General features: G+C 36.4%; 1 protein-coding gene across 1 annotated transcript in view; it reads right to left on the bottom strand.

Moving 5' to 3' along the window:
- LOC139148820 (TOG array regulator of axonemal microtubules protein 1-like) overlaps window positions 1-13452 on the bottom strand; it is a 34809-nt gene that overhangs the window by 12116 nt on the left and 9241 nt on the right. The window contains exons 2-6 of the mRNA XM_070720252.1: window positions 5421-5553; window positions 4761-4910; window positions 3882-3932; window positions 1310-1516; window positions 644-921 (exon numbers count right to left, since the gene is read on the bottom strand). Of these exons, the coding sequence (XP_070576353.1) occupies window positions 644-921; window positions 1310-1516; window positions 3882-3932; window positions 4761-4910; window positions 5421-5553 (819 nt within the window). The remainder of the gene's footprint in view (window positions 1-643; window positions 922-1309; window positions 1517-3881; window positions 3933-4760; window positions 4911-5420; window positions 5554-13452) is intronic.

The raw sequence follows: 13452 nt of genomic DNA, 5'->3' as shown, positions 1-13452 counted from the left end.
AAGAAAAATGTTGTCACACTGATATACAGTAGCATCTTTCTTCAAAAATGACATGTCCATTTCTGGATGAGATATGCTGGCAATGTTATTTACACCCAAATAACTGAGTTGACAACAATCATCAGTGTGAACCTGCACGTGAACGACAATCCAAAGATAAGTGACTTCCCAAAAGTATACAATAAACCTGACTTATGTGATGGTGAAATGAAATTTGTCACTGCGCCTCTAGAAGTATTGAATGGATGTCCAAAGCCATTACAACAATACAAAACTCTTTTTGACCCACACGTACAAACTTACATACCAGACCTCTACGTTTTCATTATCCTAAAATGGTATTTCGTGGGTCTTTTTTGAGATTCCTTATCATTTTAACTCTAGTTCCTTACTTTTCTTTACCTTTCCCCTTTATTAACAGTGATTTATTCCGTTCTTTTCCTAATTTTAACAGTTTTGTCAAGGGCTCATGCACAATATTATTACGGATATAGGCACATTGTGGATTTCTGCTTAACATCACCGATCAACTGAATATCCCATGCTTCAATCAAATCAATACTATGTTAGAAAAGAACACCTGGTATATCAATGATAGAGGAATATTGATCCTCTGAAATGATGAGCTTGGTATCAAACTTACATTAAAATCGTCATCGCTATCTTCTAAATCATCAAAGTCATCATCTTTTTTAGTGTTGATGAGGTAGGCCCTGGCTCTGTCGGGTTCTGTTGTCCCGAGGGGGCGGCTTCCTTTGTCGTTTAACGCCAGCGGAGGCACATGTTTGGTTTTCCTATTCGCTGATCTGGCCAGGGTTGGTTTCAGTGGAATTGCAGCCTGGTTGACTTTGTTGCTTTTCTTGGGTGATTCCTCGGACCCAGGCCATTCAGGAGGGTATACTGTGGACGGAGTTGTTGGCTCTGGAATGAAAGACAACACCATGGTTTGACTTACACATGGAGAAAACAGGAGTCACTGGTTTACCGATACTAATGTTTTGGATCATACAAAAAAAATAATAATCCAAATGCTCTGTGGAAATACTATGACAATTATACTTGTATAGCACACATGACATAGCATAACATACATGGAATACATATGAATAGGAAAGCTAGACAGAAATGATATCTGCTTCCTTGCTTTCTTCAAAAGTTATATCGTGATAATTTATATTTGAATATTGGTGATTCTGATGGGTCAACAGTAATGCAAGAAATTAAATATGAAATAAGAATATCCAGATATAAAATGGTACATGATCTAGTAAAGCACAGCATGACGACTACTGGAGACACTGGCGCTTACCTGAGAGAGGATCAACTCTTTTTCTGGGTATTGGAGGAGGCTCTTTATCCTGGTTTGGCCAGGTACTTGCAAGGCTCTTGCGCAGGAACTCTTCATCTTTGCTGGTGCCGCCGAACGACGGGAAATACTTGTCATCCCTGTCCTTGCTGTCCTGTCTGCCAACGCCACGCTTCTTGTTTGTGGAACTGGCAAGAATGTCAGTTTCACCTGAAAGGAACCACACCATGTCAACAGTTCAGATGACACATTAGACTTTTAGTTTCAACATAGATACTGTCTATAGTTTCAAAGGTAGCTGTGATGATGTGGAGTGCGGTTGACAAAGAAATCCAGCTGTTGGGGAATAAATGTATGATTGTGTCAGTCACAGAAAGAAGCCCTAATGTTGGTTCAAACTGTTAAATATATTTGGGTATCAACCCACAAAGCATACACCCCAGCAATTTTTTCAAGGAAAAACTTAAAAATCTCATTCTGAACAATTTTAAAGAACTTGTTTTTAGAGGGCAATTTTTGATTAGTTTTATCTCTGAACAGAATGATAACCTGAACACAACTTTCAAAGGTGACAAAAGGATTTAAACCACATAAACAGTAAAATTTAATGTAAACAAGCACTAATGTGAGAATCCGCCAACCAAGGGTTGAGAACTCCCACTGTAAATTTTTCAATTGAAATGGAAACAAACAGGATTAAAACAGGACAAATTATCAAATAAGATTTCAAGAAGGAAACAAAACAAAAAAGCATTTCATTCAGTATATGCTTTTTCATTTAGTTTGGTTTGGTTTAGAGAGGTGTTTTTATTTTAACATACGATTGTGCATATTTGAACACAAAAACATCTTTCTGAATATAGTTTGGCCAAAACAGATTTCAAATTCCTCTCGGTATGTCTTCATATATCATACTTGATCAATAATTTTGACAAATCTATGATTAATATTGAGAATTGTCAGTTCTTAATTGTCCTTTGCTTGTCATTATCCCGATTTTCATGACATCACACAGGCTATAAATGTGAAATTATGTATAAATCTTGAGGCCAAACATGTAAAATATAGTAATTACTGCCGGTATTTCGCTCAGTGTTACAGAAAAATCGTAGCTGCATTATGGGTGAAAATAAAGCCAAATCAAAATCAAAACAGGTAAACAGAGCAAAAAATGAATGAACACGTTAAATACAGTCTCTGTGCTATGCACATCTTGGCTGTTAATACTGGGTGAATAGCGATGACGTGAGAGGTGAGAAAGGCTACTTATGGATCACTGCAACTTTGGTGTTTTCAAAATCAAAACATTCTCAGCACAACCACACCTTTGAGATTTCTTTGAGATTTCACACCACACCCAATGTGATGGGAAGAATGTAGTTCAGTCGTTTACATGACCCTTATTACTGTGTGTTTTTATAGCGTCTCTTTGGGCAATTATTCGCAGGGCATACTCCCTGGTGTAAATGGGTTGGTTGGGTCAATTTTGCTATGCGAGTTGGGACACCAGATGTGATTCTGACACATATAACTCATAGCTATGATAAACCTGCATGTTTAAGCCACAACATCAAACCCTTTTATCAACAAAACAAAATGCTGTGTGACAATTTTTTTTAAGTGAAGGAGTGCTGTGAAATTAATGTTTTATTTTTCTTGCTTTTGTTCTGATGTGGCAGAGTTTGTTGCCAGTGCAAAGGTTATGTGCACTGTAAATGTTAAACTAGTGTTAACAGTCTGACTTGTGTATACTGGTAAACTCAATTAACTGATGTGTGGAACTGCAGATGGCAAACTCCACGATGACACGATGTAAACAATTTTTGAGCATTTAGATTTACTAAACAAACTAATGCACTGATACAAACTGTTCCGTACATGGCGAGTGAAAAACACTAGGAAACGAACAAACCACTTCCAAAGTAGGGCATGGATACCCCGGATGGATACCGAACTGTCAGACATTCAGTGGATGTGACACACTCTGACTGCCTGAGAGTTTCACACAGATCAAGTGATATCAAAAGGGACATATTGTGTGATGGCAGACTGATATACAAAGAAGAAAACCCTACTCTGATAATCTTGTTGAATTTTTGATTGACTACGGCCATCTGTTTCCTTCAATATAAACTCACTACAGTATGTCAATACAAATATAACTGCAAACATAAAACTGTAGTGTGGCTTGAATATGATATGCGAAAGTGTAATGTACTGTTATGGACTACGGATTATCTGCAACCATATATGTACTGCATTTTATTCATTAACTGCTACACTGTTACAGAACACAGTACAATATTACTTGCAGTTACGCTGGCAATAATTGTGATCAACACAGCTTGGTTAATATTGATAGCAAATGAGGTTAGACAGAATACGGTGCAATTTAACAACACACTTCATATACAAGAATGATTGTGCTTTAAGAGTGTTTGTATTATTGGATTACAAGCTGGTTAATTTCTTTTTTCACTAAATTACTAATTTTACCAAAAAAATATTTTATTGCATTAGTTCAAGCGTAAGTGCAGCACAGCATACCAGCAACTCAAAAGGCAAAACTCTTTACCAAAGATATCAGTGAAAGAAGTCCCATTGGTATATTTCCAGCCCGGCCAGTCTTCAAAAACCAAAACAACATTTACAACAAAACACAAACAAATAAAACAAAAGAAAATTAAAGCATAAATGAATTGGATGGCAAATAAATGCTAGAGAAGGATGGCAGAACAAGGAAAAGGTAAGTACCTTGACGCATACAACCTGTTCTTATAAAATGTACATTAATTTGTATTTTGTAAATCTATGTGTATCACACTGCTAAACACCTTAAGTTCCTTTTGCTAAGTTTATCTAGTCATGTACGGATACCTTAATTATTTAAGGGACGGTAGCGTTACTTTTGATGATTTTTTCACCATTTCTATTTTGTACATCAACAAGAAGTTCTTGTCCTACTCCCCGCAGTATGGTGAAGCACCCACTATTCAGCATGCCCACACAGAGTATGTACAAGTACATGTAAAGTGCACCATTATTGTTTACATTTGAATTTTCATCACAACGACAATTTGCTTGTCAATAGCAACAGTGCACTCCGCACATGTGCAGGCTGCGTTAAGAAACTGAATACTGTGTATTGCAGTATCCTTTGGAGAGTAGAACAAGAAACTGTAGTTGACATATAAAATAAAAATAGTGAAAAAATCATGAAGAGTTACAGATACTGGCCCTTTAACACACTTGTCATTTTAACCTTGTTTTAACAACATGCAGGAAACATGGTTCAACACAAAAGACTCATTTTCAAGCAATATATCCAAAGACATCCCACCATAAATTTATAGATTTCAGACCTTACTTTTCAAAAATGAGCAATGTACCTCTTAAAGGACTACATATAATGTAACACACTATTTGCAGATTATTTTATAGCGATAAGATTTACCTCTATCGGTTGATGGTGCACTGTGGCTGATTCCAGAGTCATCGGTTTTACTTCCAAGCCCAGCAGTATATGCATTGAAGGACGGCCGCTCTCTTTCACGTTTCAGTTTGTTGAGGTGTATCTGACGGTATGATCCTCCAGCCCCAGAACCTGCATTATCAGAAGTATGATGAAGTTAGTGACAAAACCACAGCAAGAAATATGTGGGGATAAGTCATAAATCTTGGTACAAAAATCCCTCTCTCTCTCTCTCTCTCTCTCTCTCTGCCTTTGTACACATTTACATGATGAAGATTTGATGGTTCAACTAACTAGAAATCAACATCAACCAGGGAGGGTGAGGCAGAAGACTATACCTGTGCATTCAATATCTGCTTTATAGATGTCCAATTGAAGCCTAAGACAAAAGTTACATACAAGATTCTCAATCAAGGGATTATGGATAGGCCACCCCTAAATATTGTTGATTGTCTTTACATGAAAGAGTAAATTAATCTATTACATGAAAGAGCAAATTAATCCACAAAGCATGCAAGTGTTGTATCTTGACCTGCTAAACCATTCCTCTCAAATTGGAGTGAAGAACACTGAAAACCACACAAAATGAAAGGGTACATGGATAATGAGAATGGTATTTGTAATGTGTAAGATTTAACTTGCCTGAATCTGGCGACTGATCTCTGGAACCAGATGATCCTTTGGGGTATCTGAATGGCTTGATTTCAATGTTATCATCCACCTCACTCCAAGTATGCCTGGCTTTAAGTGGTGGCTTATCTTCATTTGGTCGTTTCTGATATCATACATAGAAATGGGAGATAAAGAACCAAGACATGTCAAAAGGCCATTCTCTCTGATAGTTGACACATTTTTATTTCTTTAAAAGCACACTGTCACATACATGTATACTGTATTTGAATATCATTCTTGTTTTCTTACACTCACAGTCCAAAATCACTCTACTAACTCGGTGCAACAAAACCTTATTTTTTTAAAAATATAACTGAGTAATGGTACACAGCAATTTGTGTACTGTGACTCCCACTTAATGTTTATATTTTGTATTGGGGAGTTGAACCAGACAGGCAGCAATATTCACATTTTATCATATACCTATGTCCAAATGGTAATTCCATTTGAGTTCTTGTAATTTTTTAGACAGGCTCTAGCAAACATTCTACCGCTTGCAAGGCGCTGTCTACCTCCAAACAGGTAGTGAGCAAGTTGTATTACAGTGATTATTCACAAAACCTGTTGACATGGCGCCTCTCAGTGCAACCAAACAAAATAGCCACCTTTCTCCATTCCATATGACAATCGAGTGCCATCAAAATCAGGGGGAGATTTAAAGCAAAGGAAAGTTTTTGATCGGAAATGATTGTAATAACATATTGCACCATAAAAAGCCTTCTCGTTTGACTATTATATGCATCCCGGTATCTTTTCTTTAGTGTTTGTTAGGGTAGGGAGGATCTGTCACGTGTGGTGGTGTTGACTTCACAGTTTATGAATGACGCCTGTTTACAAAAATATTTCCATATTTATACGCGAGGCAGAATAAAAGTAAAGCCCCAAAATTTAAGGTTTTCCGGTCATTTGTAAAATTCTGGGAAAGAGTATATGACAATGAGTGGTTATTATCCAATATTGCCCGCTATTTGTGCTGTGTCAGCATTTGTGTAATTTGTGCTGCATCAGACACTCGACTTTGTTGTGTGTCTGACGAGCACAAATGACAATCATACTGATACAACACAGGAACAGGCAAATTGGGTAATAACCTTTAATTATTCAGTCAAAATCCATGAGAGTGAGTTTGGAAGAGCTATGGGCACATGGCTGCAGTAACTTCACACAAGTTTTCAGAGTAAAACAACTATTCACACGATATGTGACAGGTGTCAGCTCTTTCAGTCTCCCATCTTTCTACAGAGGTCCACTTTTGTCGCATAAAACAATGGAACCATATTGAAAGTTTGTTATGGAATACTCTAGTTGGCACACTTCTGTCGTGATCCCTTTTGTCAAGTTAAATATTTTATTTCAAAATCAACAGCCATATTTACATAACATCCTGGTGAAGACAAGCATTGCCTTTCAAATCAATGCCTGCTGGAAGTTTTGTCTAATGCTGTGAGATCATTCACACCATCCACACAAAAACAACATACTTTGTATAACGTAGTATCAGTGATGGTGTATGTACGCAACTGAAGTAAAACGCTACCCATAATGTTGCCACGGCAATCTATCATAATTAAAACTGTCTGAAGGCAAATACTTAACCTCACATGGCCTCTTTTGTACCTAACATATTGCTAGTGGCAGGCCACCACTCTGAATTATTGATGAAATCCCGGTAATCAATGGCAATTTAATTCAGATACAGACGGAAAGTCCGGCAAAGCTCTTACAACCTTCCCGTTGTGGGGCAGTCAAAAGCAATTAAGAACATACTGTAGCAGAGTACTGTAGATTATTTATTATTCATGACACTTTCCATATGCATGTCACTTTTACAGTCTTTACATTTCAAAATGGGAATAATCAAGCATTCACATCAACTTCTCACCAAATTCTTTGCTCCAATTTCAGGGTCAGGGTGATGTTACAATTTCAGAATATGTACACTGTCAATATTTTAAGAAACCATTTTTCCTTTGGTACTTTTGGTTGGGATTATTAATGCAATGGTTTACCATTGTTCATGAAATAAAGCTTTATAATTAATGTACAGGAAAAAGGAAATGGTCAAGGTCATTAGAAATAAGTTTCCGCTGAGCTGTTACATTGATATTTCTGTATTACAATCTTGATAATGACCGTGACTCAATTGTTATTGCCTGTTATTCGTGTTTGTATACCTTAGTCGCTCACCCCCGGAACCAAGTCAGCCGATGAAACAATTTCAATTAGTAGTATCTGTGTGGCAAGATGCCATCAAGTCTGGAGTCTGGGCATTGTTTGCCACTGAAATCTGTATGTAGGGCCTTGTCACACCTTGATGCCAAACTTAAAAAGGCGAAATGACCGTACCATCTTTGAGATGTGTTTTTCAGAACAGTGTACTAGCAGCATGTTAATGAGTATGCGAGTGGAGCAGCAACAGCACATCAATATTTATGAGTCTGCAAGGTCAACGGTATCTAGAGTAGCAGGCAACAGCAAACAACTTGCAATACACACACACCCAGCAATGTCTACAGCAATCTGTAATGTACAGTGCAAAGTTCTGTCTCTTCACTGTCTTTTTGAATAATCCTGCAAGCCCTGAGGGTAGTATGAAATGGGTTGCTGTGCTGTTGTACATCAAACAACAACATGAATAACAGTTCATAATGAGTCTAAATAACCAGACTGTGAAAACCATTGAGTTGAATGAGCCGTATACACACCGAAGATAGACTCTGTCCATTCAAAAAGTACTTTTTCATGCATGTCCCTGAGCAAATATGGCTATTTCTACCACACTTTGTGCCTCACTAGAGACACACTTTGAAGACTGAATAGAAGTAACTGCATCAAATGCAGAGTTATGAAAGTAAATTTAAGTTTCAACTGTTAAAACATCGTAAAGCTGATGACAATCATTGACATAGCATGAATTGTACTTTTAGACAAGGCATACATGTACTGTCCATCATTCACTATCATTTGTTTTTTTATAATTATGTGTAAAACTAGTTATTAATACATATTTTCTAGTGCATATTTTTGTGTGAATTATATAAGTCTAAGGGATCTCAGACATTTACATATACCTTTTCTAGTGCATATTTTTGTGTGAATTATATAGAAGTCTGGGGATCTCAGAGATTTACAGTGTATTATAAGCTACATGTACATTACTGCAATTATTCTATAATTTTATTGTGAAAAGTAAAGTCTAGTAATATCTTGATATCCAATTAGTAGTAATTCTAGGGATATACATTTATATCACACTCTCATTTACTCAAGCGTTAAGAAAATCAAAACTCATTGCTGACCACAGTAATTTCTACAGGCTAATGGCATTCAACAAAATAAGGGGAATAATTTAGTATTTTACCATTGGCATTCTGAATATCAATTAATGCTTAATTTATCAACTAAAATATGAAAAACTGTGACAACTGTTGAAATATTGCCCATGCATTACCTTTGGATGAGAGCTTGTGTCAATATGTGGTTTAGGAACAGCTTGAAATCATTTAGTTAAAATTTGTTAATGTCTCCCGATATTTAGGTCTGAGTTTATTGATATATCCGTGGTAATGACAACAAAAGTGGGTCAGCATAGCGACTCAATAATACGAGTGAATAATCAATACAGGAATGTAAATGTGTATGTTGGAATTCATCATTGATTCTACTCTCTGTGAAACCATACTGGCATTATTCAGCATAAATGTGCAAAATTTTTATGTTAAACACTTCTCACAACATAGTATATACACTCACATTTCACGCTTGTTTTCCTGTTTTTTGTCTTCAGGGAATAATTACTGAGAAATGCTGTGATTGCAATTAATACAATTTCAATGAAATGGTCAACAGGTGACCGAAAATCTGCTGTTGATTTAGGGTTTTAAAATTGAATACATCAACAGTTTTTTTTTCTGTGCTGTATATTGTAAGATTTTCCACACGACTATTTCTGTTACTTCTGTATATCAGTACACCCATTAATTTGACCACAACAATTACATAAACGTGTTGCAAATGGCAGAATTATACATTGTACTACACAGCAGTAATGGAAAGGTTAATCTTCTGACACAAAAGACAGAACACAGGCACTGAAACTTCTGGGATGGCATAAAGCCATCAACAAAATATTTCATGAAAAATTTGAATAATTAGTCAAGGTATGGCACACACGTACTTACTGTGGTTAGCAATAGAATTATGTAGACCCCACAATCTATGCGTACCTATAATCTCGGACTGTAATTGCATTAAATGCCATGCAAATGAATGAGAATCAAAGCAAAGATACTGCACATACTGATAAACTATGAACGGTCAAAGAAGTTGTAAACAATTTTAGTACGTAATACATGTATGTACCAGGTAACTTTTGATGATTAGTTGAGTATTGTCATTACATTGCCTAAATTCTACCCTAATATAGTACATGGGCTTTGATCAGTTTTTTTTCAAACAATTTTTTGTGAATATTATAAACTAAAATTTGGCTCCCATATGTTTTTGACGAACATGCCCTTTGCTATTATATAGTCCCTAGAATGGAAACGTGCAAAGTTTAGCGAACATACCTGCGTCACCATAACAATCACTATGACTACAAAACAGCACCCAAAAGGATGACATCAATTCAACAGACAACATCATTTGTGGTAGAAAAATATCACTTTATCAGATAGTATCAGTGATCGATGGCCCATCTGGTATCAGATGACACGCTGGCATTTGCTGTGAATTTTTTTTAGACAGGACTTCAATTGTGACAATAAACACATGCAACAGAGTTGAGTAGAGTTGAGTTGAGTATAAAACTGTGGGAGTTTTGTATTTGGGAGGCATTTTTTTCACATATAAATTAGGCACTATTTACTCTTCACTGTGTTTATAGGTACATTCAGTAAATTATGAATATTAAATTGATTTTTACTGTTTAGAATTGAAACTGTTTGATATGAGAAAATCCCCTTCAACACAAGGTACTATCTGTTGAGTAATTCCTGCAAGCATACAATTTTCTTGTACACAAGCAACATTATATACATGTACAGTGTACATGTATATTCTTGGTTGTGTCAAATACAGGAATGCAAATTGGAAGTGTTTTTTTTTCTTAAACTTAGAGACAACATTTTTGACAAACCTTAATTCACCTTTCACAAAAAAAAACTGCAATCTTGTAACCATTGTGTAAGCATAATTTCACATCAAATTTTCACCGAATTGCAATTGTGTCACAAAAATTTTATGTTGATGTACATACAGTCCCATATCAAGCAATACAGCAGGTATTATTCATGGTTTTAATTGTGGGGGCTGCTTTTAACTTATACTGGTATATAATTTTTATCAACAAGTAAATTACGCTCTTCTGTTCTCTAAGCTCCCTAAAATATAAAGAAACACAAAGTTTTCAGCTTGTAAACTAAACACTTTGACTAGTTTGAGTACAATGATCACAGCTGACAAATGTATTCTTAGTCTGGGAATAAATTTAGGTATCAACGATAATACTGGACATACAGTACACACTGAATCTGTTGACATGTTGAACACTAGGCACTTCTATATGATTTCAGGCGTATATGTAGAACAAGAACAGCTGTTTCACAAACAGCAAACATTATTCAAGTTGTAGCTGCAGCTTTTACATATTGCTTGACGAAAAAAAGCCTAAAACACTGATGTTCATCATAATATATAGTTACAATGTAGAGAGAATGTTGCCATCCATGTATAATTTGATGACTACTCTCTCTCCCACGCAGGATAGTATTCAAAATCTGTCATCGTGAGTGCAGTTTTATTGACGGATGTTCGATTCCCCCTAAGGTATCATAATTCACAAAGAGACAGGTCATTCCACTTTCCCCTACGTCATCAACAGAGTGACAACACAGACAAAAGACTGGCATTAAAAACCAATGACTATGGTGACCATGTGCATAAACAATGAGGAAATTACACTTTTTGAAATGACACCGCTAATAAATCAGCATGGTTGGTTGGTACATGAAAAGTGTTATGACTTTCATCTGTAATAAAACATGTAACTTTTGCTCATTGATATACAATGTACGAATCAAAATCGCTGTTTAAACACATATCATCTGTACCACTTGTATCCTATCAGAATTCATTTACACTGTAGTCGGGCTACAACAATATTTTAGTAGCTTCTTGTTTCCACAGGACATACATGTATCTACTTATGATCTCAATCAATGAATATCTTGTGGAAACAATGAATGTTACATTTTGCTGGCTGCCATAAACTTTTAATGCAGACTTCAACTACAAGGATGAATGCCCTAGGCTATACTACAAAAGTTTCTGCTGAGTGAATTCAGAGTTTGTCTGGAAGATCTATGGATAAAGCAGCTGCAGTCCAAAAAATACATATGTGAATAAACAATAAAGACAGACTTGCTTTCATCTGTAAACCAGTACAGTACCAATTGCAGCTGCTTCTTTTGTTCCTTTTGCGACTTCAAAATATTATTATGTACAACACATCTGTGCTTGTTTTTATGTCTACCATTGGGCGTATGGTTTCAGGTTGACACTGATTATAGGTCTCTATAATAAACAAGCTACATGTAGTTTGTCCTCGGGTAAGGGGTCACAGATAGGAATATGACCTCCCCTGGCTTTGAGTGGACCTGTTGTCATGGACTATCCCTATTCATATCTGGCTTCGCCTAAATAGGCTGCATTGTCCCAACAACCCATATTGGTTGTACAATGGCTACCAAGGGTGCCTCGAAAGAATTACGTTTCACAGGCTGCTGATGGGGAGCCGTCTGAGCCTACTTTACAATGAACAACACTCTTTCTTATTCCCTTTGTAGCTGGTCACAATACGGCAAAAAACACAAATGTGTACATGTACGTGGCAAGCAGAGCTCATCTCACAACACAATCATCAAAAGTACAGCATGTATGCAAACTTATGACGCAGAAAATCTGCCTTTGTTGGAAAAAGTTCAAAGATACAAGCTGGCTGTATGGACAAATGTCGGCCACTGTGATGTCTAACTTTTTACACATAAAAGGTCAATGCTAGATTATACTTCACTGACACAGGACATACAGGTTCCTTCAAGGCCTTGTGGTACTAAATTAAGTCCCACTACAAACACAAAACAGTTTACACTGAGTAACCTTTCCTTGAAACCTGTATCTCTCCTGTCACACCTAGACTTTAAATCCTACGCTTTAGTTACCATTATGTATTTCTTGATTAATTTAATCCTTTTCCTTGCTGGGGGGTTACAGTTCATACTTGTCAGGGTGATTTCATTGAGTCTGATCAATTTCAATTTGACATTCAAATTCTCTTCTCGAGGGTCTGTGCTCCAACATGTTACACATGATTTTATATGCCATGCCAACAAGTGCTCTCAACATGGACATGTGATTTAACACACCTATTATTGTTCATTGTTTTCAATTTGTTTCAGTGTTTTGAGACACCCTTGCAAGGGAACATAGGTTTGACAAAATTCAAATCAGTCAAAAATGGATAACATGTAAGCACATCCCATTTGACAAGCAACAGAAAAATTCACAATTTTCATAGCACGTGATTACACAAATGTTTTCATTAGGGCAGTAATGTTGACTGTTGTCTGTACAGCATGACATTGTACAGACATTGTAACGACTGTTTCAATCATGTCCCTTTCATTACAGTTGTGCTTGCATTGCAATTTGCTTGATCACATCCCAGGTACAGACTGACTATTATTATTAATGGTCACACTTTTTTAATGAAATGATTGCCACCTGAATTTGAACTAATTTTGATTACAGTACTGCCTACGGTGGCCCAAAACTACCTGTTCTCCGCATTCAAAGTCTGCGTCGCAATCAAATGTTTTTCTATCACATATGTCTCTGCATTCAAAGTCTGCGTCGCAATCAAATGTTTTTCTCTCACATATGTCTCTGCATTCAAAGTCTGCGTCGCAATCAATTGTTTTTCTCTCACATATGTCTCCGC

Source organism: Ptychodera flava, chromosome 14 (genome assembly GCF_041260155.1).
Source record: "Ptychodera flava strain L36383 chromosome 14, AS_Pfla_20210202, whole genome shotgun sequence".
Lineage (NCBI taxonomy): Eukaryota > Metazoa > Hemichordata > Enteropneusta > Ptychoderidae > Ptychodera > Ptychodera flava.
Note: the sequence above shows the minus strand (reverse complement) of the source record. Positions and strands in the feature narration are given on the sequence as shown.